General features: G+C 50.0%; 1 protein-coding gene across 5 annotated transcripts in view; it reads right to left on the bottom strand.

The window, feature by feature from the left end:
• The window catches only part of MYT1L (myelin transcription factor 1 like), a 136,822-nt gene that overhangs the window by 50,394 nt on the left and 60,090 nt on the right, over positions 1-26,338 (bottom strand). For 4 of the 5 annotated variants that reach the window (XM_089894188.1, XM_089894189.1, XM_089894191.1 and 1 more), the window contains exons 11-14: positions 22,183-22,430; positions 19,636-19,872; positions 17,744-17,865; positions 16,802-16,870 (exon numbers count right to left, since the gene is read on the bottom strand). In XM_089894188.1, coding sequence (XP_089750314.1) covers positions 16,802-16,870; positions 17,744-17,865; positions 19,636-19,872; positions 22,183-22,430 — 676 coding nt within the window. Of the gene's footprint in view, positions 1-16,801; positions 16,871-17,321; positions 17,385-17,743; positions 17,866-19,635; positions 19,873-22,182; positions 22,431-26,338 lie in introns of all 5 variants that reach the window. The other variant, XM_022561451.2, reaches the window with a different exon arrangement.

The following is a 26,338-nucleotide window of genomic DNA, read 5'->3' as shown; positions in this document are numbered from 1 at the left end:
TTGGCATTTTGAGTCTGCACGGAAGGGCAAGGAAAGGGCAGCAAATGGCTATTAGAGGAAACCAGCAGGTGAGGAGGTACCAGGTACAAGGTGGCCCCTCATTAATCCTGAAGCCCTTCTGGTTTCTGGAGTCAGTGAACCTGCTTCCCAAAGAGTGTAATTTAGCCTCACCCAAAACTCGTTATTTTGATGAACTGAAAACCACATGCCTTAGAGTCTAAATGGGATCCTCCTCTATTAGGCAACTTCCTTAACCCCGAAGGCCGACTCCTTAAAGCGATTGGGAAATCTGGACGTGCCCCGATGGAAGGGCTGCTGGGGGGCTGCTGGAAGGGACACCGGCTGGGCCGACGGGTCCTGGTCCGATAGCCGAGTCTCTTTGTGATGCTGGGAGGGTCGCTCAGCCTCCCTGCCCCCTACGCCCTGCCCCGCAGGAGGGTCGTGAGCGCCCCTCCTCTGCTGAGCGCAGCACCCCCCAGCCTTGCACCAGGCCCAGACGCAGCGTGACCTCGGGGGACCCACACACACATCCTGTGAGGTCGGCAGAAGACGTCACCCTCACTTTTTCTAGATAAGAGAACTGAATGTCAGAAGTCTAATCAACTCACTGAAGACCACGCAGCTAGACAGAATAAAAGATCTGAACCGACGTTCTGTGGCCCCAAGTCCTGTTCCCCCCTCCTCCATCTCACCTGGCCCAGACGCACCGCCGGCCTTGCACCCTGAAGGCAGCTGCCTGCCCTGTCTGTCTTCAGCTTCTCAGGGCCGCCATGGATGCTGAGATCATCGGTTGTGCAGATGAAATGACAGCAGAGCATTTGGAAAGAACTCAAGTGCCAGAAAGTATAAGATGCCATGAAGTATGCGAGGACTTGAGATTTAAAGCAAGGCTATCATTTCTGATACCAGGAAGTTAACGTCAAAGGCTCCCTGAAGATCACGCCTGAGACAGAAGTTCAGGAAGAATCAAAATGGGTTTGCATGAGATGAGGTATTTGTGGAAAAGCTACAGCACGGTCCATGATACACTGGCTGCTAACTAGTCCAGGGGACGTGGGTGCAGCCTCACCCCGGTGGAGCCGGCATGTAACTAGGAAATTTGAAATGCTATCTGTTGTAGACTAGACTGCCTAGGACATCGGGATCTAGTCTGCTTTAGATCTACGAAACGGGGAGAGAAGAAAGAGAGGGTTTCTCAATATCTCTGGCACTGTTCTGACCCACAACGATGCCCAGGGAATAACAATGCCTCTGTTTCCACCACGTGCTCGTCTTAAAACACACGTCATCCAAAAAAGGCAAGGGAACTGCAGCAAGTACTCAAGGCACATTGGAAAGTAAAGAAATGACAGAGAAAAAGATGATCAAAATATGCCAGTTGGGAAAACTTTTAGAATTCAGAAAGTGGGGAGAAGAGAGTGAAATTAGTAGGGGGTGAGATCTGATGTGAGTTTGATGGGCTGATGGGCACTTTTATTTGATGATTTTAAACCTGATTTGCAAGTCTGATATGAGCATTTTAAAATAATACCATATTAGACAAGAGAGAGAAAAAGACATATTAGGAAAATGCAATCCTTTTATCTTTGAAATATTTTGATCTTGGTTGTTGGAGTTTCAAACATAAGAGGTTGCGTTTCATTCATTTGTTGCTGGAATTGGGTCAGACTTTGGGGGTTGATTATCTTTGTCTTTCTTCCCCTGACCTCCCTCACCCCCAACCCAGCTGGCCTCACGTCTGCGGAGGCACCTTGGCCTGGCCCACCAGGCCCCCATGGGCCGTTCCTGCTTTCCTGTTTCCTCTCAGGCCTCAGTCCTTCATGAAGAAACTCTTCTCTGGGAGCCGGCGCTGTCCTGAGACCTCTGCAGACAGAAGCCCATCTCGTCCTTACCGTGAACCATCAGGTGGCTGTCCACGATGCCCGGCTCGGGACGTAGACGGGAGAGGGCGGCAGGGCTGGGCCCTGGAGCCAGGAGGCCTGCTGGGGGTCCTCGCCGCTAAGCCCTGGGCCTGCTCCTGAGTCCCCGGAAGGGAGTCCGGGACCACCCAGAGGTGGGAGGAGGTCACCTCTTGACGCTTACTGCCCTTCCTAGGTCGCACTTGTGCAAACCCGAAGGTGTGAAAATGTCTCCTGGTATCTAAGGGGCCTTTATCAGTGCAACTCGAATGTCCCGCCTGGACTTTTAAAAGGGTTTTTACAAAGAAAGCAGTTAATCGACAGACCTCAAATACTCACAATGAAGCAATAAACAGGATTTTAAATTATTTCTACTTAACTTAAAAACTGGCTCCATTTGATAGCCCCGAGGAACTTAAAGCCAGAGACAGGCATTTTCAAGGGCGAAAAAAATCTTGTCATGACGTGACACGGGGAGAAAAGCAGAAACACCTGAGAGAGACGGCGAAGACCCCAAGTACACGGCGACAGCGTGACCGAGTCACTGCGGGATGATTCTGGCAGGAAGGTGTGGCTCAGCCGAAACAGACCTCCCTTTGGAAAGAGGCCAGAAGTAGCAACAATGACTGGAGTCCACTTCACTTCACCAGGGACGTGTCCAGTGCTGAGCGTGACCCAGGCCCCGTGCCAGGTGCTGCGCTTGCCCCCAGCCCAGCCCTTCTGAGCCCACCTGCCCGTGGCCCCCAGGGAGCCCTGACCCCATGCGGTGAGAGGGCTAAACTGAAAACACAGCCCATTCCACTTTAAAACAAACAAACCTAAATGGAAAGTCCAACGAATAGATACACATTCCTTGGGAGTCAAAAACTTTGGAGAAGAGAGCATACGCAAAGTTATGTGGCCGAAAAACATCTGAACTGAAAGTCTCGGAAAGGACAAATCTCTTCAATCTAACACATGTCACAGGTGCTGGAGAGAGACCGCCAGGGACGGCCAGAGATGGCAGAGGGGGTGGAGTCTATGGGGGGGCTTTGCAGGAAGAGAGAAGCTACAGTCAGGAGGGAGGAGGTGGGGGGGACCACGGGAGGTGCCCCGATTCCCCCGGCGAGAGGATAAGCATCTCACTGCCTTCCACAAACAGCCATGTCTTGAAAACAGGTAAAACTCACTTTCTTTTTCTTAGACAAGTTTTAAACGTGGGGTGGGTAGACGTGGAACGATGCAAGCTGTCCCTTCCCGTAAGTCTTAGGTCCCCAGCTGTAAAGGGGTTGTCTGCACCCCTCTGCGCTGCAGACTAAGTGGCCTGGCGGTCGGGAGAGAGAAGTGCTTCTTCTTCCCCTTTTCAGAGTTGTGCTCAGGCCCTCCAGCTCCACTGACCTGTGGCCAGTGCTGGCCGGGCCTGGCTCTCGTCCTCCGCACCCATCCCTGCCCCCCCGCCCCACAAGGATGCTGCGAGTCTGCGCAGGGCTCAGGGCACAGCTGACGGGCAGCTTGGCCTCCCACTGGACAGTGATGCTGTTTCCTCCCCGGCTTCCCATCCAGCAACCAAGAAGGTATGTCTTTCCTCCATTACTCACTCGGAAATCTCCGTCCTGGTGCAGGAGACGCCACGTGCGTCCAGCAGCAGAACGCGTCCAGGGCCGCGCCATGCATGTGCCACCTGGCTTTCACCTCCACACGTCCCTGACACTGATGCCGCCCATGTGCAGCTCTGTCCCCTGTACAGAGGTGACCTCATAGAGCCTAGCCCGCCACCACTGCCTCCTTTGCACCCAGGGCAACAGTGTTTCCGAATTCACCAGAACCTTCCAGGTCATCTGGCCGAATCCCCTCCCTCCACAGTGGAGGTCTGGGGCTCAGAGACGTGGCCGCATCTGCCCAAGGTCACCTGGCTGACCGGTCTGCAGACCCCACTACTTTCCCTCCGCAGTTCTCCCTGCAGAATTCCTGGGCTCTTTACCAGGCTATGTTGCACAAGTCATCTTGTTCTGATTCGTTGACTGATTTACTCAACGGCTTGGGTTCCCAGCGCAGTGCGAAGTGCTGTTGAGAAGGAGTTGGATGCTGAAGTCCTGAGGGGTGCCCTCAGGAACCTCTGCTCTGTGTCCGGTCCAGGTGACCACACAGCCACAGTGTAAGATGGGACATGATGTCTGCAGAAAGAAGCCAGGGCGCCGGCGTTGTGGCTGTGGGATCTAAGCCCAGGTGAGGGGATTAGCCAGCTCAGCGAAGGGCTGACCTGGCTCCATGGCTGGGCTCCTGTAGACGGTGGATTTGGATCGAGAGGAGGGTCAAGGAAGGTCACCTCAAGGGGATGTGCCTGCTTTGCAAAGGGCCAAGAGGGGGAGGGCACCAGAAAGTTCTTGCACCATGAAGTATGCATACATTGTAGACAGTTACTTGAAGAATTAAGAAATATGCATCTCAGGATCTCTCAAGCCATCTTTAAGCCTCAAGGTGAAACAGTGTGCAAATCTACGTTCAAGGTGAAACCAAGGCTAGTCTCCCATGAAAGTACATCCAGCTTCACCGTCCTCCCTCTCTGCCCGATTCAGAGCTGGGGGTCACCCGCCTTAAGTGTGGATGTGATCCTCACGGCAAGAGTGGAAGCAGCACCGTTTGATAATCAGATCATTGCCGGAAACAGTTGCTCCGAAAGGCCCTCGTTTTCACACTTTCCCAACCTTCTCCCAGTGCGTCCGTTCAGCCTCAGCCTGACTTATCCAAGGAGCCCGGCAAGAAGAGTGAGCGTCAGGGGAAAGTGGGCAGGTGAGGCCCCTACCCCGATGGATGGAGGTCCTGTCGCTCTGACAATGTGTTAAGGAAAAAACGCATCACCACAGTCACATTTAAATGGTCCCCAGTGGTTACAGAGCTATCTTCACAAGTCAGATATACTATTTCCTTTTTGAAACGTCGTCCCGTCCAAACACAGCCCGTGGTGCGATTTGTGGGCTGGCTGCCACTGTCAGTAAGTGGGAAATCCTTGGTGCTGCCCCATTCTATTGGGAGGAAAGGGGCCTGCCAGACATTGGAGGGAACGTATTTGTGACGGGCTTGGAAGTTTTGTGATAATTTCCGTTTCCAGGAAGTGATCAGGTTACCCCGGGGCTCCTCCCACTGAGTTCAAACAGGAGACCCGGAGGCTGGGCTGTGGCCTCGGTCCTTGTCTTCTCCGCCGACACTCACTCCCCGTGATTCATTCTGCTAGTTGATCAGCTTTACTCGCCATGTGTATGTTGGCGACCTCCACATCCAGGGTTCCAGCCCCCGTCTCTCACGAACTCTGCGGGTGCTCACACGACCCTCTCCTGACCACCTAGGACATTCAACCCTCCACAGCCTGGCCCACTCCCCCCCCCCGCCCCCCGACTCCCCCGCAGGCTCCTCCTGTTTTCGGAAACTGCAGGTGCTGGGGGCACCTTTGGGTGGCGCGGATGCTCTCACACTCACGCCACATCGTGTTCCTCGGGCAGAGCCCCCAGGTTCTGACCGCTCCTGCAGCTGCTGTGCTCCTGACCTCGCCTGTGGGATCATCTCCAACCCGGAGGGTCGCCACGGCCTCCCAATGGGCCTTCCTGACCTCCTCTTGGCAGGAAATGGAGGGATGAGTGGAAGACGTCAGGTGATGTCTCTGCTGTGCCGAAACCCAGCCCCCTCAGAGTGGAGATCAGAGTCCTGCCAGGTCCTGCAGACCTGATGGGATCTGATCCCTGACGCTCTGCTTCACGTTCTGGAACCTTCCCCTGGCTGTCCCTCCTCGGACCCCCAGGCGTCCCTGCCAGCATGCGGGGGCCGTGTTCCTGCTGTTTCCCCGCACATGGGGTTTTACACGCAGACCCCAGGAAGAACACATGCCCTTAGCCTGTGGTCCTTGTTTCAGGCTCAGCTGTGGGAGCTGTCGGGTCTGTAAAGTGAGCCGTATACGCACAGAGCTCGTCACCTCACTTCACAGGGTACCGTCCCGTCCCGTCTGTGATCCACCCGAGATCCTAACTGGGCGGAGACACCCTTGTCGGCTCACGGGGCCGAGGCCCCGGGGGACCGTGCACGCACCAGCCGCCCGCGTTCCCGGGGCTTGGGTCTGTGTTTGCTCGTCGTTCCAGGCCAAGAGGGAAGCTACAGAAACATCCCCTCCCACCCCAGGAATTTTATGCCGCTATTAGAGATTCCATAACCTACACAGTACACAAAGAAGCAGGCCTCAAGATCCTCGAGGGATGTGATTAATAATATCATTAATAATAATTAGTTAACATTTATCAGAGAGATGAGATTATACATAATTTTTCTTCCCCCACTTTCTCAAGTTTTGGAGCGTATAGTAGCTTTGTTTCCAAAAATGTCATTTAAAAATGCCGTGGTCTTGTTAAAATCACACTCTCCCCCTCTTCGCCAAGAGCCCCTTACACGTGCCAGCGATGGGCGATTGCAATTCCTCTCAACAGAGGGCAGGCGTGTAGTAAGGCACCACCACCACCTGACCACAGGAGGACAAGAGCGGAGGGGATGCGAAGCCGCCATCCAAGCGTCCGTGGCGGGGGCGTGGAGCAGGGAGGTGCGTGGCCCTGTCCCGCCGAGGCCAAGATGGAGCTGCCCTCTGTGGCCCTGGGGTTGAAAGTGAGCTAAAAGAAGCCACCAATTTGAGCCCCGGACTGTGCGCCGTACACTGCGGTGGCATCCTCAGGATCAGGCCGCTAATGCTACCTGGGATGGGGAGGGCCTGAAGGTCACTTCCGTGGGGCAGCGTTCCCCACAGGTAGCGGATAATTAAGGGCAGAAGCCAGCTTGAAAGAGAAGTATTCCAGCTACTAGTGGAGAGCAGGCTTCTAACAACCTCGATGCCCCAAGTATTAATAATGCGTATGCTAATTATAAGCCAGGATTACTTAGTCCTTAGGGTGCCTACACAGCTCCCTTTGGTGACACCTGCTTAACTAGACTTGAATCTCTGTACAAGTTTGAAAGTAATAAAGTCAAACATATTTTTAAAGTAACATAACAGAGGCTCTCCACTACCTTGTATTGAATACTGCCCGAATGGTCCGAAACAGTGAGGTTTTGGTGTAACATGCAAATATTCTATTCTGAAAACACACTGTGAAGCTAATATAATATTTAGTTTTAATCTGTCTATAAATGGCATTAAATTAAAAAGAGGACAGCATGTAAATATAAAAGGGCTAACCTCTCTGTCAATGGCTTAATAATATAACAAAAATGTTGAGGGCACAGACGCTAAAAAAATCATAAACTTTTCAGTTGTAGGACTAAAATATTCCTGAATGTGTATTAAAATGTAGTAAGAGTATATATGACGAACAGTATCCATGAAGTCTAAGGTTCCATGTGGCACTGTCCACTAAGGATGTCCGCTTGACAGTGTGGCTACTTAAATCTGAGTTCAGAAAACGAAGTGCAATTAGAAATGCGTTCCTCAGCCCCAGTGGCCTCGCACGCTCAGCAGCCACGTGTGGCTGAGGCTGTCCTCCTGGGCATCCCCATCACCCCACAAAGTGCTGCTGGACAGTCGTGTAAGTTAGAAACTCATTTTGTAAAGCCAGATCACATTTTCATTTTGATTATTAAGAAAGTATTTGCACTTAAGTTTTTGTTTCCTTAAAAAGGTCAGGTAAGAGTGGGAGTTCTCGTCTCTCTCTACTATCCCAATATTCTCCAATTCTCTTTGAAGGTAGCAGGATTATTGTGGACAGAGAACAGGATTAAGCACGCGGACCACCTGCAGACAGCTAAGCAGAATCCACAGGTGTCTGGAACACGTCTCTCTTTGTACAAATGCAAAAAAGAGAGAATGGAATAGAAGGGATGTGATTTTCCTTGAATTGTGGCTCCTGGAAGATCAGGGATCACGTTTAGGGACAAGTACACAGGTACGTTACATACACAGACGGGTCAAATGCGCAGACAGGTGGGATCACTCCCTACAAGCATCCAGGCTCCCAGGCCGGCCTCGGCCCATCAAACACCCCCTTCACCCGCTCAGAGCCAGTCTTTCCAATCAAGAAAGAAACCCAAAGAGGATGGTTCTCTTTCCTGAAATCGCTAGCAAAAAATGCCCTCCGAAATCCTTGCTGGTAACTTCCCAAAGGGAACGTCTACTTTATTTCCAGATTCGCTCATTTTGCTCGAGGAAACTATAAATTAGTGAAGTGTTTACGGGAATAAAACCTCAAATTTACAATTAAAGGCCAACGTAACCTGCTCCTGGCTGGTCAGACCCTCATTTCCTTCACAGAAGCAGCTTCTCTGGTAGCTCAGGGCTGGGGTGGTGACCAGCCGCTGAGCTTGAAGGAAGACCATTTGTCAGAACTGCCCCAGAGGAGCCCAGAATGAAATGAAAATGGGACCAGATTCCCAATAATCAGGAAAGGCCAAATTTAACTAGATGTAATGTATGGAGAGGACTCAGCCAATTCAACACGTTTTATGAAGGGCCATGTGTCTGGCTTTGAATCCTGGCCTGACAACACAGGCAGCAAAATCCATGTATTCACATAAGTGTGTGTTTACACATTGACACACAGCATATTTAAATACATATGTACATACATTTAAAGTACCTTTAAAATGGCAGTATTTAAAATTGTAAGGAAAACATTTTTTTTCCTTCTGTTCACATGTACCAAATATGCTGTATGGTTTATATTCTCAATTGTATAAAGAAAGTAATTTTGCAGTTAAAAAATGAATTTATTCAAAGAGTCATTTTCAAATAGTTTGTAGTAGGTGGATTATTTTAGTTTGGATTAGATGACAAATTGTGTTCTATTTATTTAGAAATAGTATCATTCAGTACTGTCTGGTATCTGTATTAAAATTTCACCATTTCAAAACGGAGGAATGGAATGCTAAGAAATATTTCGTAAGGAAGGCCTTTTTCGTGGCCTTGTTCTGGATTTAAAACCTTCCCCAAGTTTTTCACAATAAAAAACATGAAAATCTCAAGGCCAGCTGTAAGTTAGAAATTCAGCCCCATCCCCGGGAGGGCTTCCTCTCAGGTCAGACACAGTGGCCACTGTCAGCTCGTTTTTAAATGGCCAGTGTATGGACTGTTCAGGTGACAGGACAGATTGGTTTAGCCCAGAAGACAGCAAGTAAGGCAGGTTGAAGGTGAAATGAAACACGGATGCCAGCTGAATCCACACTTGAGGTAACAAAAAAGGATGCTGCCTCTCCAGGGCCGGGGAGCAGGGGTTGCTGCAGTGACACCCCTCGACCAGGAGCCCTAAGGAGGATGGTTCAGACCTACAGAGCTTTCACACAAGACTTTAATTAGTTTGTGACTTGGCTGCTAGTGGATCGGGGATCTGGTCCACATTCATCATGTTTCATTTAGTTTCAATGAAAATGGGTGATGAGGCACCAACGAACAACTTAAAAATTCAGTTTCTACGAGCCGACGAAGCCCGGATTTTACGGCAGCCTTTCAGCCCACCCAGCAAATCCCTCATTTTGAGGAGAGAAGGGATCCCTAAGAGCGCAGGGGGCCAAGCCAAGGCACCTTCCCGTGGGGCGGTGCTCAGTATGACAGACCGCCTGCAATGAGCCTTGCTTCGGCCTGGACGGCTGACTCCCCTCTGCTTCCACCCCCAACCCGGCTGAGCGGCGCTCGGGGCTCCGGTCCCCTGCCCGGACCATGCTCCCCGCAGCCGGCTCTGCCCGGCCCCTCGCTGGCCCCTCCGCGGCCCCGACAGCACGGCCTCCTCCCGGCCTCAGTGTGTCCGTCTGCTGCCTGCGCCTGGACCAGTTGAGCTTAGGCACTGGCCCACGACCTCTGCTCCCCAGCCACCCCCCAACCCCGATGGTCGCCTCCCAGGATGCCCTGCACGGGACTGGCCATGGTGCCTTGAGGGCAGAAATGGTGTCTTATCTCTGGGTGCGGATTACAAGTTTTTAAAACGAAAGAATGAAACAGCTCTGTTTATGGTTTTCCGGGAGATGCCCTCTCCCGGTTTTTGCTTCCGACTCGAGGCTCAGGGACTCTGCAGAACATCCCTCTTTACTGAGGGGATGTGAGCACAGAGGGGAGGAAATGATTCCCGGGGCAGCAGAATGCCGCCCACACGCTGATGGCGACAACCAGATGTGAGAACACATGTGCTGGCCCGCAGATGAACACGTGCACACCTGCATACACTCACACACACGTGCACACACGCACACACGCACACACATACACAAGGCACTACAGAAACATGGCAGGGAGAGCCCAGCACACAGGCGCCCCTTTCTGCAATCACCGCCCACCCCCAGGGTTCCAACGGATGTAACTGCCGCAGTGTCTTTCTTCTCTTTATTTTTCTTCCTAAATTAAAGGACTTGCTATAAAGTCCCCAAAGCTAGAGGCTCAGAAGATTTTGGAGTGAATTAAAGTTCCCCTTATTTCAGGGAGGTCACAGAAGTCATTAAGTAAACGTTAAACTAACGCTTACATTTTCCTCCTTTGAACTCTGCTTAATGTTGTCACAAAGCCCAGCAGTTTAACACGAGCTGTGGGACTTGCGTGTGTTGCCGTGGTGACGGTGACAATAACTGAACATCTACAGTGAGCCGGGTACCAGGACTCTCCCATTTCACAGATGAGGACTTGACGCCCCTCTGACGGGAGAGGCCGGTCTCTGTGTTTTGTTTTGCAGAAAGAGTTTATTGGTACAAAGCTGTGTCTTGATTAGTCAACTTCCCTCCTACACCTGTGCCTTTCTTTGACGACTGAAGTCTGGTTTTTCACTCTGCAAACTTCCTCATAACCTGCACCCAAACCTGGAAGATGGTGGAGAATAAACAAACCAAAGACAAACACACCTAGACTGCATTCAAATACTGCCAGAGAACTCTGCAGTTGCTTTTGTAAAGCGTAGATCCCTTTATAAAATAAATTAAATATCAACGTTTTCCTGTGTTTTTTGCTTTGTTTTGTTTTTTGTCGATTTGCATCTGAAAATGGTTAAAGGTGATTAAAACATAACCCCAGACTCAAACCCCTGGAACTCTCCCTTAATAATCTGGGTCTAGGGACTTCCCTGGTGGTACAGTGGTTAAGACTCCATGCTCCCAATGCAGGGGGTCCGGGTTTGATCCCTGGTCAGGGAACTAGATCCCATGTGCCACAACTAAGAGTTCACATGCCACAACTAAGGAGCCCGCAAGCCGCAGCGAAGGAGCCCTGGAGTCGCAACTAAGGAGCATGCCTGTGGCAACTAAGACCCAGCACAACCAAATAAATAAATAAATAAATAAATATTAAAAGAAGGGATTTAAATAATGTGAGTCTAATGTCGGCTATTAGAAAGAGAAGTAGCAGGAAGGGAGATTCCTGGCAGATCCAGTTACAACAGCAAACTACCCAATGACACTTGGCAGCTGCGCCAGCATCCAGGGAGGTGGGCCCTATGACGCTACATGGTAAGTCCGCCTGTTCCAGAAACAGAGAGAAGAACCCAGGCTTTCCCCCAGAACCCTCCCTTAATAAGAAACTCAGTGAACCCAGGCCAGAGCCACACTGCATTGCTTTATTTACTATGTGTTTGTGTGTTCATTCGTTGTGGGAGTGTGAGAGCTTGTGCGTGTGCGTTCATGAGTGTGAGAATGTGCACACGTGTAAGAGTGTCAGCATGTGTGAGTGGGTGTGTATGTGATTGTGTGTGTCAGTGTGTGTGTTAGCATGTGTATTGTATGTGTGAGAGTGTGTTTGTGTGAGTGCATGTGTGCAAATCTATGTGTGTGAGACTGTGAGAGTGTGTGCGCGCATGTGAGAGTGGGTGTGTGTGAGTGGGTGACTGTATGTGATTGTGTGTGCGTGAGTGTGTGTCCGTGTGAGAGTGTGTCTGTGTGAGCATGTGTGTATTTGTGTGTGTGAGTGCGTGAGCATGTGTGTGTGCGCTGTGTGTGTCTGTGGGTGAGTGTGTGTGTGTGTGTGTATAACTGGAGTCATCCTCAAACATCCTTATTGTAGAAGTTTTCCTATATTGTGCTCCCCTGAATTTCCTATATGGGACTTATTTTAAATTGACCTTACTTATGGTTAAATAAAAATCTATCTGCTGCAAGCTGTACTTCTTAGGGTATTTTTAGAAAAATGCTGCAGCACAAACTTTATCAACATTTTACAGATGTTGAAATAGAAATTGTGGGACGAGGTTCTTCCTGGGGATGACAAAACCCCTGTGAACAGTTTTCCACGACTGCTGGTCATGTCCCACCTGGAAGTTTAGCTTCACAGGACCCAATCCCCTGTTTAGTCCCCCGTGTGGGTTATGAGAAAACACTGCATGAGACCTAAAGTTAAAAACTTCAGAGAAAGAAACTCAGAATTTGTATTTTTATGTAGTTAAGCATAAACCTTTAATTCTCCATCGAAAACCAACACCCCTAAAGGGACACTAATTTTGAAACGGTAGCATGAAGTGTGGAAAAGGCGCTTGGGCCAAGTTTGGTGACGGCCACTTACTGGCTGAGCTGCCCAACTGCCCGGACTCAGTTTCCACATCTGAGAGGTGGGTCCAAGCCCCCCACCTTCTCAAGGGCCAGGCGCGCAGAGAAGGCTCCGAGCCTCGTCTAAATCTCAGGTGTGCATTGCTCACCGAGTCCCAGCAGGTCGTGTCTATGGTGTGACATGAGCCCCAGATGCCTGAGGCTGGTGCCCTTCTCCCCCACAGACACTCACGCGTATGCACCAGGTGTGCTCAGGTGGCCCTGCTGCTACGGAATAAAATGATTTTCTAACTGAAAGGAGGGCGTCTGAGGGGTACTCCTTGAAGTGAAAGATCACGTATCACATGCCTCCCCCAACGTGAGGGCCAGAACCTCAGCATAACTTCTACTGTAAGGCGTTAACTGTACAGAGGGGTCCACACATCCTTCCACGCAGAGACATGTCCTCTGTGAAGGCCACAGCCCTCAGTCCACGGCAGCTGTAATTCACAAAGTCCCCTGGATTTACTACTGTGAACCGGGAAGGCGGAAGGTAATCGAAATGAGGATTAGTTCTCAGAACCTGGTATGCACTGAAAGCGGGTGAACTTCCTGCACCCGAAAGAGTGGAAGCTGTGGGCGGAGTGAGGCTCTATTAGACCCTGGTAAATAATCCTCCCAACGCCAGCACGACATGCATAGCTGAAGAAATAAGCCCTCGGAAATTCTAGAAATAGGGATCCCTTAGAGAAAAGTCATATCTTGGCCTAAGTTCAAAATTTTAATTCTTTTATTTAAATATAGGTAACCAGGTTTTAAACAAGGTTTTTTTTTTGAGCATGTGGTTAAAATTCCTCTGCGTCTAAGGTGAAAATACCTGGGAGACATGCCTCGGAAAGACAGAACACACAAGAACGATTCAAATGTCAGAGAACCCAAAGGAGGACCCCACCCACCCCACGAGGATTAAATCAAAGTCCAAAGGTGAAGAAGTAAAGAGAACCAGGGACGGACAATTCCTTCTCCTGCAAGGACCCTCATTAACCACAGGGATTCTGGTTCTATGACAAAGACAGGAATAACAAGGGAGAATCTAAATGTGGCCAACTGAGCGTGAACGGGAGCCAATTTGGGGGCCTGTTTTTAGAGCTAATTGCCTCTGATCTAAGTCAGTTTTTAACCGGTTTAAACCGGTCATGGAGGTGGCTAAAACACCTGCATCACGCCCGTGTCTGTGCTGATCTCGCATCTGGAAGTAGGAAAAAGAATTTCCGGCTGGGAGGATGTGGTTTCTTACAAAAATATAGGCCGAGGATGATGTGATGTGATTTGCAAGTTCTTTCAGGGGATCTTAGCCAAGGAAACTTTTAGAGAAGAAACTTCCCTCTTGTCAGGCAGAGTCCTCACCAAAAAAATCACATTCATTTGGACAATTTCATTCTTTTGTTTTCTTCCTGGCCTGGGGTCTCAATGAACGTCGCAGTCAGGAGTCCTCTGGGGGGGTGGCTGTTCCTGGGCATCTGTGTAGCATCATGAGAGGCGCTGCTAGTCTCGGGGCCCTGGGTCGCGGTCATCTCAGGTCCCCTAGCCTGCCTCTGGGGCTCCCTCCGCCAGTGCTGTCACCTGCCTCTGACCCAGCCACCAACCTGTTTTCTACGCCAGACGGACCAGGGACAAGAAAGCAATAGTTGCAGAGACTGAATGATATTCACGAACACATTACATTTTAATACAGGTTCAGTTTACATATTGCACATAATTCGACAACACGATCGGCTTCTTTTTAAGACTATCCCACATGTGCTGTTCTAGATGAGAATGGAGCAAGGTCTTATCTCAGGAAGTTTAAGAGGATGGAGGACCCAAGACCCAGAGTGTATCTGGCAAAACTCGTGTGTCTGAGATCAAGAATGTCCTGTTAACGGCCAACTAACAAAATTCAACCTCAGAAGTGACGAGGGGAACATTCCCAGGAGGTTCTATTTCTTAGCTGCTGCAGAAGCGAGAAACATTTTTGAGGCAATTGGGACCCACTTCCTAAGGTGTCTCTATGAAGAAGTGGAGATCACTGCATCACACAAGGACTCTCTCAATCAGGCAAGAGGCTGTGCAGCGGAAATTGACCAAAGCTTTTAAAATACATATGTAAAGAATAAGCTATTGAAAAGAGCACATGCATGAATTATTCTAGAGAAAGCAGTTGCAAATCCTAAAGGGATTCATCTCTGCTCCTGTGCACAGGAAAGGCTTTATGACCCGCATGAAAAAGCCATGGATGGAGGGCTGTCATCAATTAAAAGATTAAAGGAAAAAAAAACACATTAAAATATATGGTTCCCTCAGTTGAGAAAGACTTATCGTCAAGTAAAAGATGGTCATTTAAACATCAGACTATTTGTAGTAGACGTGTAAGTGAAACCCCTAGTTTTGAAGATCCATTCTTAAAAACAAATCATTTCAGAAAATTGGTCAAGTTTGGATTTTCCAGAAAAAGGGTCCATTGAAGTGGGATTCACTTGCTGCAAAGACAAGTTACAGGTGACTGTGGCCTTTAGATCAGCGTCAATCAGGAGAAGCCATCGCCCTCTGGGAGATACTCACCTCCCACCCCGACCCCCAGGCGGAGGGAGGGAGGGCGGAGGGAACAGACAGCCCGACACCGCCCAGGAGGATGTGAAGAGAACTCGGACATCACTCTGAAGATGAAGATGGTGCGGACCATCACGCCATCTTCCAAGAAGACAGGACAAGAAGAAAGAGTCAGCAGCGGAGGAGAAGCAGGTCTGCCTGGGACTCCAGATCAACACAACCTTCCAAGCCCAAAGTCAGAGGATGCAAAGCCATGAAAACCAGACCCATCAGAAGCCCACTCTGGTCTCTGGGGTCTGGAGACCACCAAGGAGAAGCCACACCAGATGCAAGTCGTCCACAGGCTGCTTCCCTGTTTACAGCAGGCCTGTTGGAACTGGAGATGGCAAAGCATTCCTCAGCAAGAGAGTCAAAGGGAAGTTGCCACGTTCTGATGTTAGCCAAGTTCCAAGTGCAGTTAACCACGTTTTGATCGTTAGGGGAATATGGTTTCAAGCCGTGCAAAAAGGAGGTCTTAACACAGCGGCCTGGGAGGTTCTTGCTAATTCTGTCCATTTGAGGTTCTAAAAGCTATTTGTCCGTCAGGCACCGCGAGGACGGCTACAGACTTTACAGCTGTTAAGTAAGAGGACGACCTCCTGGTGTTTACACGCCATGAAGAGAACTCCCAGGGTCTCGTGCCGGAAGGGCTAGTTCAGTAGGTCACTGAACATGAGCAGGTGATCTATGGCGCTAGGGCCCTGGGCAGGGATCCTGTAAAAAACGACACGGTGTGAAACAGAACCCGCGCTCTGCGGATGCCCTGGTCTGTCTCGAGGGAGTGGGAGCACGGGGTGGGGTCCTTGGGAAAGGAATCCAACAGGGTCTGAAAACAGAATCTTCTCTGCGTTGGAAATAAAGCCATTTCCAAACAAAATGGAAGCTGAGCAATTTGACGTGATGATTTTTATAACAGGCCAGGTAATTAAAAATAATTATTTGGGAATCTCGATTCTCATTATGTTATGGAATGTTCAAGTCTTGCCCTTCTTTCCTTACAGACACCTGAATATCCCTTCTAACTAGATGACCAAAGGTCTTAATCTGCTGTCAATGGCTTGGACTGACTTCTTCCAAAACCTGTCTAGTGACTGAATATGGATGTATATATGTGCATATGTATGTGTGTGTGTGTGTGTGTGTATATATATATATATATATATGTATATATGTGTGTGTATACACACACACACACACACACACACACAAAGAAGAAAACCCTTAGTCTGGTGGTGTAAATGTAGCTGACCAGTTTCATGACGAAAAGATAGAGAAAATTACAGGCTCAGAGGAGAGAGAGGGCCGTGTGGTCTGTGCGCTGGTAAAAGCCTTGGTTAACTGGGAGTTATCACTGCCCTAAGGAGTCTCCGTAGCTACAACCACAGTGCACTCTGAAGGAATTAGCTACGGTCATGGTGGGCTTTTGTCATTCGTGCTATTTAAATATCCATTTTTAAAGTGATCGTATTAACTATTGACTTTTAAGAAATCAATTTTTGACTTTTTACATTACAATCAATCACTTCCTAAAAGTTTGAGTAACTCTGTAAAACTTCCCTTCCACGTGCATGCACATCTGGATAGAAAATACCTATACTTTAGAAAATTCAAGATAGAAGAAGGATACGATATGAAAAAGCTGGAGGTAAATGAGAGGGAAAAGGCAGATGGATTGTCCAGAGAAGTGACTAATATCCTGAAGCCCAGTCATGTGTGCTGAATTGAGGCGCTGACGCACACAGGTGGCTTTTTAAAGACATTTTTTTCTTTGCAAACGACACGTCCTTTTTGTTACTACCAAGTGAATAGATTTTAGAAAGAGAAGGATTTTCGTTAAATCTTACTTGAGTTCTTGTGAGCTGGTGGCCAGCATACTTCGAATGCTTTTGTCAGCCAGCGGGCAGCCCGACAGACTGTAAGACAGGGCGGAAGAGTCAGGTGAGTAGCCCCGAGGCCCAGCTTACGTTCCCGAACAAACACAACATAAAACTGAAATTAAAAAGTTGAATGCAGAAAAGCGATGGGGCAAGTGCTGTATATTGAATTTTGTTGGTATAATTAACTAATTCATGTTTACATAGAAATTGAAGGAAACATGTCTTTCCAGAAACTTGAAAAAATAAGATTCAAATATTTGTGCCCTTTGGTCTCAATGTTTGTAAGTCACTTTCCAAATTTAGGTAGTTTGTTTCAAAATAAAAGACATTATACAACACGTCAATTAGCATGCTTTTGAAGGTCAACATATAGCACTTAAAGGGGTGACACAGAATTCAACGTTTGTACTTGGACAGCATTGTTGAGGTAAGCTGAAAACAATAAATTGAAAAGACAGAATCCACCATGAGAAAAATGAAGGCACACCTTCTATGTGAGGCGTAATTACCAGTCACATGACCACTCCCATCACACCTTGGTGTTGGACATCTGCCACCAAACAAAAACAAAACAGCCAAAATAGTAAGTATGTTTGAAAAAAAAGCTTGAAAAAAGTTTCATTGTTTCCAGTTTAGCTGCAATGTCTGCACAGGGATTTAAGCGCCCTGAAGAAAAGCTGCAAAACGCACAGGATTACATGGAAATGGTGTCTCCAGAGCACAGAGCATCGCTCAGAACAAGCGCGTCCACGGCTGGCCTCTCGCTCCACCCGACTGGCAGTTGGGGACATTTGTACGCTGCGCATGTCGCATGCTCAAACGGCAAGGCATATACAGACCCGGTTTAGAGATAAGCCAAAGAAAGGGAAGGTTCAGAAGAGTGATAATTTCACCTCACGTCATGCTTACGTTATCAAGTCCTTCTTGCTCTCCTTGCACTGGGGGTACTTGGGCTTGGGGCTCGGGATGGTCACCTCCCCCGGGTACCTTCTTTCTTCTAGAGCCTCCTGGAAGGGATCCAAGTCTTCCGGCTGCGGGCAGAACACAGCTTCAGGGCCACACCGATGACGCTGGATACACAGACCAGAGGCTGCGTCCCCCCAGGGGATGGCTGCCCTGCATTGCCCACCTGTCCCCACCCTACCCTTAAAGTCACGATGCACCCTCACCCTGAGGATGCAAACCCAACTTCGCTGAAAGAGTATCTCTCTCTTTGGGCGACTTTAATTTCTCATCACTTGCTCTAAATTCCTAAACTTAGGGTAACCTGTCAGTGGGCAAATTCAAATTCCTTATTCAAATTCCTGAAGCTGTACCGACAGGAGGGACAGATAAGCGGTCTGGCAGGCAGAGAGGCTGCTCGGTGGACCTTGCTCACCTGGGTTTAAGACCTACGGCACTTTATCCAACATCACTGGGCGGAGCTTAAGCATTTTTACCCAAAGATATTTTAGACTCTGGGGCTTCTAACACCCTCTGGTAAGTATCCTACACCACAGAAGTATTGTATGTGCTTTAAGTCCCAAGGCAAGGGAAGCCCAGTTTAGACTGACGCTGTGATTTTACAATACTCTTAGGCAACACTTTTTTTCTTTTTCTTTCTTTCTTTCTTTTTTAATAGAATGTACCTACTTTGGCTAACTGGGGCCTTTGCAGTAACCTCGAAGTTCCTACAGGTGGCGATGTTCAGCAAACGTGTTTCTGGAGCGCAAGGGTTTTCACTTGTGTGACACCTTATGATGGAAATACTGCTGTCCTTTTATGGGGGCTTAATTTTAATTAAAATAAATTCGAAGATTCAACTACCATGCCTTATTTGGTAGTAACGATTTAACACTGTAGGAGAAAAAAAATACTTTGGAATTTAGCTTGCCACTCAGATTCTATTCTCCTTTAAGATGCCTGGATACTTAAATCAGTTTGAAATAAGCGTAATAAGCTTTTGATGTAATGCCTTATAAACAGGTGCCTTCCCTGCCAATTCCTACAAATAGCTAACGTTTCCCTTTTCTCCACCTCCCTCCTGCTTCTGTAAAGATGCTATTGCTTGGATGGCGCTCTCCCTATTGTGTTCAAAAAGAATTTTCATTTTTCAGAGAATAAAGATGTCATAATTTTCAGAGTTGAACACTGGAGGAAAAGTCAGTCTAAAAAAGAACATTTTTTTCATTTATTTTCTTAGCCTAAAGGATAGCTATTTTAATGATCTGAATTTGAAAATTGTATCTACCTCAAAAATATGTTCTTGACATAGGTGTTTTGATAATATTATAGTCAACAAAGATTTAGGTGACGGTACTAAAGTGGTTTGTTCTAGGCTGGGGTAGGTAGGCTCTTCTGCGTATTTTAGGTTTCTTAGAGAACAGACCCTGTCCTTTGCTTCAATGAGCCAGCTAATTAACCGCACAGAATTAATCATTTTAAGTATTTAAGAGTCTCATTATAATTCCCTACCTGCAAGGAAAACCCTGCATTCTATCAATTTATCACCCAGAAAAAATGAACTAGTAAGCTGTTTACACATTTTCCTACAGAAATCGTCTGCAACAAAACACACTTGTTAGAAAATAAAACTCATCATTTAAAGGAGGCAGTGGTTTGTTTCACTCTGATCAGTGTTAGTGCCAAATCTCTCCTGGGTCAACCGAAAATGTCTTCTAAGCCCTAGTCAGCTAAAGGTCATTTCTCAAGAGGAAGGACATTTTCTGTTAAGGCGTGTGCCAAGGGCGTTTTCCCTCAGTCGTGCCAACTTTACATGCTGAGCGGACGGGGTAGGGGGACAGTCAGTGAGAAGGACATACAGCAATCTCTTTGGGCTCGTCCTCGTCCATCCTCCGGGGTTTCATTTTGGTGTAGTCCACGGGCAAGTCCCAGCAGTCTCCCTCGCTCAGCTGGAAACACCGGCTGTTCATCACCGCCTGCTGCTGGGGGGACATGGGCTCCAGGGGCGTCAGGATGGGGCAGCAGCCCTCTCGCGGCCGCTGCTTGTTCATGCTCAGGTCCAGGGTCCCGTTCTCATCCACCTCCATGTCAGGGTTCTGCGGGACAGGAGGACACAGGGACCGTGAGAATCCATCCCCCAGACCACAGCCCTGCCTTCCGCCAGTTCAAACTGGAAACTGCTCACTGCAGTCTCACGTGTAGAAGCGCCCAAGGCGAGAGCACGTGGCCCCCCATATGCCTTGCTCCGCACGCGCGGCTGGGAAATTGGCTGCCAGAGGCACGCACGCATCCGCCTCTCTCTTATCTACTAATTACCCATCAGTCTCTCGCTCTCTTGTCTCTTATCGACTATCTATCATCTCTCTATCACTTACCTATCAGAGATCTACATGTTTTCTTCCTAATACATTTTTGCCTTTAGAAATAAGCCGGGCCAGAAGAAAAACAAATGCCTAATTTCAATTCTATTCCAGTTCAAAGACCTCTTAAGAGCTCAGAAATGTATGTGTGTGTACAGATTATACATAAATACCTAAAAATGTATATATACTTAAAATTCTCCTTTAGTTTCACTGAGGCTAATACTCCAAGACTTGGAGTGGAGGAAAACACAAGAATTTAGAAGAATGGAGGAGAGGAACTAGAATTTACTTTTTTTTTTTTTTTCCATTTTTTGGACAAATATTTATTGAGTCCTATCAGGCACAGGCTCTAGGTATATAGTAGGAAACCAAACAAAACAAACAAAAATCCCCACATAAAATGTACTTTCTAATACAAAACCTATGGTGGAGGGAGACTTTTCCATTTTAAGCAGGAAGATGTACAATCTCAGTCCAACACAGCACTGCTGCAGCGATCACGGGCTGACCTGCTCTATGGCTCAGCAAACCTGCAATTTAGTCAACCAGCTTTAGAAAAAACGAAGAGGTACAGGGTGTTTATTTATTTATTTTTTTTAATTTTTTTATTTTATGATGCTTTAAGCAGATCAAGAATTCCTCAGAGCCTGCCTCTCAGGAGGAGGGAGAGAAGGAAGGGCAGATGGAGGACAGAGAAGAAAAATCAAAATACCCCTGACAATCCTCCATTTTTTTTTTTTTCCCAGAGAGTTACACTCCCTTGAGCAATTTGATTTCAGAGCTGGCGTGAAACGTGCTGCCTACTCAGATGTCTAGCAGCTCTTTCCCCTGAATGCAATAGCGGAGGGGAGATGCTTGGAAGGAAAACCCCATCCTTTGGGCTGTTACCTTGATAGATTATAGCATATTATTCTGTCTGAACTCTTCTTGTCAAAGTGCACTCCTGGTTTCCAGCTCTCATACTAACTTAGCCTTCATCGTGTTGGATTATAATTCTGTCTGTCTTAGTTTAAATTTAACAAAGTGAAAAAAACTGGAAGGGGTTAGTGTCTTTTTTCCCCCCTTAAACAGAATCTCCTCCATGCCAGCCTCGCATTTTAGCAGCCCTGATCTCCACGGAAACTGCGTGCCCCTGACACTCCTCCAAAATCTAGGAATAAAAATACTAATAGAGAAGAAAGCATTTGCAAAACATAAAATTACTGACCTCTCTCCATTCATACAAATTACACTTATTTCTAACAACTACGGTCAGCGTTGTGCGCTCAGGCGCACGCCCAGCAGCACTTGGCGATGGAGGGACCCTTTGTTCTGGAGAGGAGGTGCGGGCCGGCGTGCCGGCTCACCGGCCGGGAGCACGAGGCGCCCGCGCCGCCTGCGTCCCCGGCCCCCTAGTGGTCTCGCCAGGCAGCCCTGTGCGCTGCGGCGGCCGCACGGCTTCCTCCCAATGCCAGGAGCCCATCGACGAGGAACCGCCCAAAGTATCGCTCACCGATTTGGCATCTATGCTGTTTTGAACTAATGTAAGCCGGCTGTAATTGCCTGGCTGGGAACCCGTGGGGAAACGGGATTTCTGCACTGTCTTTGTTCCCCAGGGCTGGGCGGGAGGGAGCAGTCCTGCGTTTCTCCTGACCGCGGCGCTGCCCACCCTTCTCTGCTTAAGGTCCAGGGCGCACGGCTCCTGGAGCTTCCTATTCTCTGTGCAGCTCTCGGAACCGTCAGGAGTCCGCGTGGTGTCCTTCTGTTTCCAGAAGTGACTCTGGGTCCTAAAGAGGAGGGTCCCAAATGGAAACGTTCATCTAAAAGCCCTGACAATTTCTCCTGGTCTGGAAAGTGCGTCCCCAGGACCCCGCGCTGTCAGGCCTCCTCCGAGCAGAGCCCGGCGGGCGCACGGCCTGCGCCGGCCTCTGGGAGGGCGGCGCCTGCGGGACCACTGGGCCGAGACCGCCGGGGGCGGGAGGTGGAGGTGGGGATGCGCCGCGGCCCCGCCCCCGCCCCCGGCCCCGCCCCCGGCCCCCGCCAGGTGCGCCGCCGGGCCCATACCCGCGCGGCGCACAGGTCCTGCGGCTTGGTGGACAGGTTCTGCGGCATCTCGCGGCAGCGCGTGGACAGGTTGAGGATGGCCGTGGCCGCCATGTGCGCCGCCTCCATGTCGTGCGTGTAGTCGAAGCTGCTCTTGCTGCACGTGCTGCTGGCGCTGCTGCCGCCGCCGCAGCTCAGGTTGCTGCTGCTGGGCGCGTAGGTGCTGGCGGCACTGCTGCTGGGGCTGGCGTCCTTGCAGTACCGCTTCGCTGGGGAGACAGGGGACAGGGATGACTCGGGGCCCCCGCACGGGGCCACGGCAACAGAAGAGCCGCCCGCGCCTCCCGCCCGCCCTGGGCGCCCACGCCAGAGCGCAGGTACCCACGGGGACGCGGCACCCGCCGACCCGCTGATTCCCGAATGAAAAAGTCTGGCTTTCCCCCCTTTTTTCCTTTTTTCACATGGTGTATATTTGGACGGGCAGAGCTGGGGACCAGCGGGAAGAGCGCGTATGGCTCTCAAGCGGGAGGCAGGGGGCCCACTGAGTAACCATTAAGGGCGCATTCCCGGTCAGGGAGCGGCCACCAAGATGCGGGGAGCGACTGGCCGCACCAGCCTGATCACCGCCGGAGGGAGGTTCCCCTTATGACCGCTCATCTGCTCGCCGGGGTGACGGGGACCCTGTAGACCCCTCATCCCGCTAGAGACTGGATGATCCGTCCGGCTGCGAGGGGCCACAGTAGCCATTTGGGGCTCACTGTCCAGTGCAGGTGACCCAGCTGAACAGGGAGGACCTCTGCGGGCCTGCGGGCACCTGCGCTTTGGGGAGTGGCATTCCAGTCAGGGTGCAGGCGAGACCCCGACAGAAACCCCTTCCCTCTGTGATTCTAATAAAGAGCCACCCGGGGGGAGGGCCAGTGACGGGGAGAGAACCGCACACACGTGTGGACTCACATAGGCCAAGGCAGGCGTTCAGGGCTTCGGGGACGGGCAGACGCCCGTGTGCGCCCGCAGCCCCGCCCTTCGTGCGGAACGACCGTCCTCCACGCCCCCAGCTTCGCTTCCCGGGCCCTTCTGAACAGCCAGCCTCCCCAACAGTCCAACAGGCCCTCAAGAGCAAGTGTGGTTGCTAGAGCTGTTCACAATCTCCTTTGACACAAGGACGGGAAGATGATTGCTGGATGATTGATTAGGATGGGTGCTGGTCGTTAAAGGCACAGGATGCCCTTTGCTTAGGGGTCAGCAGCTCACCTGACCCTGCAGAGGGAGGAATTGCTCTGAGGGGAGAGCTGCAGGGAGCCAGGAGACCCTTCTGCAGCACCGGGACCCCTCCGGCAGGCCACCCTTCCGTGCGGCACAGGCGTCTCAGCACCTCCCTCCTGCCCACTCAGGTATGGTCTGGAAGTGACCACAACCTCACAGACATCACGGGTGGTCATCACAGCACCACCAAGAACTGCCCCAAAGCACCCTATTCCGATACAAGTGATAGAAGAGCTAAGCTTTCACTATTGGTACCTTTTGACCTTGGACGGAAGACTGAGCTTTCCTGACATCAAGGACGTGGCTTGGCAATGCTCTGGGCGCACGGCGGCCTCAGGGAAGCTGTCGCCTTGTCGCTGCCCCTCGCACGGACCCGGAGGTCGCTTCCCCACCCTCAAACCCGCCCAACGCGGAGAGTAACTCGTCAGGGAGTTACTTCTGCTCTGCTAATCAGAGTCAGCTGAGCCCTGAGGACCAGTCCTCACACTGTCCGTGTGTCTGTCCTTCCCTCCTCTCTCCTCCATGAAAGGATCACGTCAAAGCAGCTGCCAGAGCAGTGGGGGGACGGGGGTCTCACATCTGAGCAGAGACCGGGGGGCCGGGGGCGGCGTGCAGGGGGACCTGCCCACTGGGTTCTGTAAACCGACCAGGGCAGCAAGGCCACTCCACAGCTCACAAGACTCTCCAAATTGACTAAAGTCTGCGGCTTTACATCGTTTACAATTTTGTTATAAAAATAGGAATATAAAAACTGCGGGAGAAATGATCTAACACTTATGAGGGATTTTTTCCCCTAGTGAGGGCTAGACACTGGGTCAGTAAAAGAAATGTGGTCCACATAAGCAAGGAAAAAGTTTTGTTTTGAAATGAAGGAATTTCAGTTCCTAAAGCAAAGTAAACAAGACACGTGTGTCTACGCAGCAAATTGCAGCAAAGTTCTGGAAAGTGCCTCTACTTTACCAAACATTTAAATCAAAAGATTCTACTTCTCCTGGATTACGCTGAGTTGATGGGACTCGTCCAGAATTTTAGCAGGTGATGGAACTGTGGACAATTTATTGATGGGCCTGTCAGCTCACGCGACCCAGGAGGAAAGTGAGGACAGCATTCATTTCACAAGCATCCTTTCACTAAGGGCCATCAATCATGTACTACTTTGTTCCAAAAGAAAATGAGTCTCTATACTTCAAATCTCTCGGGTAATGAAGGTCTTTGGTTTTAATAATTATCGCCTGTTGGTAAGATATTTACGAAACTGTTAGTGTCAGTAATTTTTATGACCAGTCACAGTTTCTGGGGCTCGTTGCATGGACACCATGGGGCGCCGCAGAGCAGGGAGGCACTGGAAGGCCGTCACGGCTCTTGCCACCTCCTGCCCAGAACTGAGGAAGCCCCCCACCCTTTAACAAAGTCAAAATGCACTTTCTTTTTCTTTCCACGCACAGAGCTATTTTCAATCAAAACTTTTTCCAATCAATCTGCAGACAAAATGTGTTACTGTCCCTCTAGGCACCAGCACATCACTGAACTCATGCGATGGAACTGCCTTCCTTTAGAATGACACCCTTGCATTTACAGCATCAGAGGTCCTCCCGACCTTACACCGTACTGAGAGATACCTCTTCAGGTACCCTGCCCTCTCGTGCAGGAAAACGAAAAACGACATGGGATTCATAGTGATGAAATATGACAAATGAGAAAAACAGAGCAACAACCTTCCACCTTATTAATCTACACTGCCTGTAAGAGTCTTACTAAGTGGGTGCGTCTCACTTTCTTCTGAAATAACATTTCCTGTAGCGAATAGATAACTGTGTCCTTCCGACCTGAATTTCCACGAAAAGCAGGCAAAACTGAATACGGCCCAGAGACGTGCCTCCTGAGTATTTGCGCTGCCGGATGGGGCCTGGCCCCGTCAGGTCTGGCTGGACTCAGGGGTCCCCACGCCACGTAACTTGTAGCAGCGACTCCTAGTCTTTACGTGGGTCCACGGCTGTGCTTTCCCGTAAGTAAACTGAGATACAGATGCAGAGTCCTAAGGGGCATAAAAGCCGCTTCTTCGTGAGAACGTCCTGTTCGGTGGCCTCTGAAGGCAGTTTGCTCACGCGGTTTATCGCGTCTAATCAGAGTCCGGATTCTTGGCTGGGGTCGCACGCGCTCGCTGGCTGAGTGTCCTCTGCACTCGCCTGTCTGCCCTGCTGCCGCCGGCCGGAGGGGTTCGGGGCTGAGCCTCAGAAGCGTGTGCCTGCGCCCTCATTCTGCACAAGCAGCTCTAAGGAGGCGGGGAGGAGGCCGCTGAGTGCAGGTGGGCGTCTGTCCGAGAGATCTGGCTGCGGGAGAAGCTTCTGGAAGCAGAGGTGAATGTGGGAGAGCATGGGGGCAGGAGAACAGGGTGGGAGGGCAGGTATTCCCAGGAGAAGCTGGCCTGGTGGCAGGAGGTGGGGGAGGGCGGGAGGCCCAGCCCAGAGGCTGGGTCCTGGGGCCCCTGAGGGCCAGCCCGGGCCACCTGGTGTTGAGGCCTGGACCGGGGGAGGGCAGAAAACGGTGGGCACGGTGGGCATATCAGAGACAAGGTTTGGAGGAGCAGAGGGGGCTTCAAAAATTATCAAGAAGTGTTGAGCTCAGGAGAATTTAGAAGCTGGGAATAACCAAGAGGGGGCTCATGAGAGGGACCCATTCAGGGCTTGGAACTTCTAGGTTTTAAACAAAGCCTGAGGGTGGTGATAAATTGCCCAGAGACACAGCGGAGATGGCTTAGACCCGCTCGGAAAATTTTTCTGTGAAGGGCCTGGCAGTGGTCGAGCCTTGGCAGCCACGGGGTCTCTGCTGGGACCACACACCCGGCTGTTGTCCTGGGAAACAGCCACCGGCCATACGGGTGATGTGGCCCTCAGCCAGTAAAACTGCTCTGAAC

This window comes from Delphinapterus leucas, chromosome 13, assembly GCF_059928025.1.
Source record: "Delphinapterus leucas isolate spDelLeu-1000000601 "Yukka" chromosome 13, BTC_Dleu_Yukka2, whole genome shotgun sequence".
Classification (NCBI taxonomy): domain Eukaryota; kingdom Metazoa; phylum Chordata; class Mammalia; order Artiodactyla; family Monodontidae; genus Delphinapterus; species Delphinapterus leucas.
Note: the sequence above shows the minus strand (reverse complement) of the source record. Positions and strands in the feature narration are given on the sequence as shown.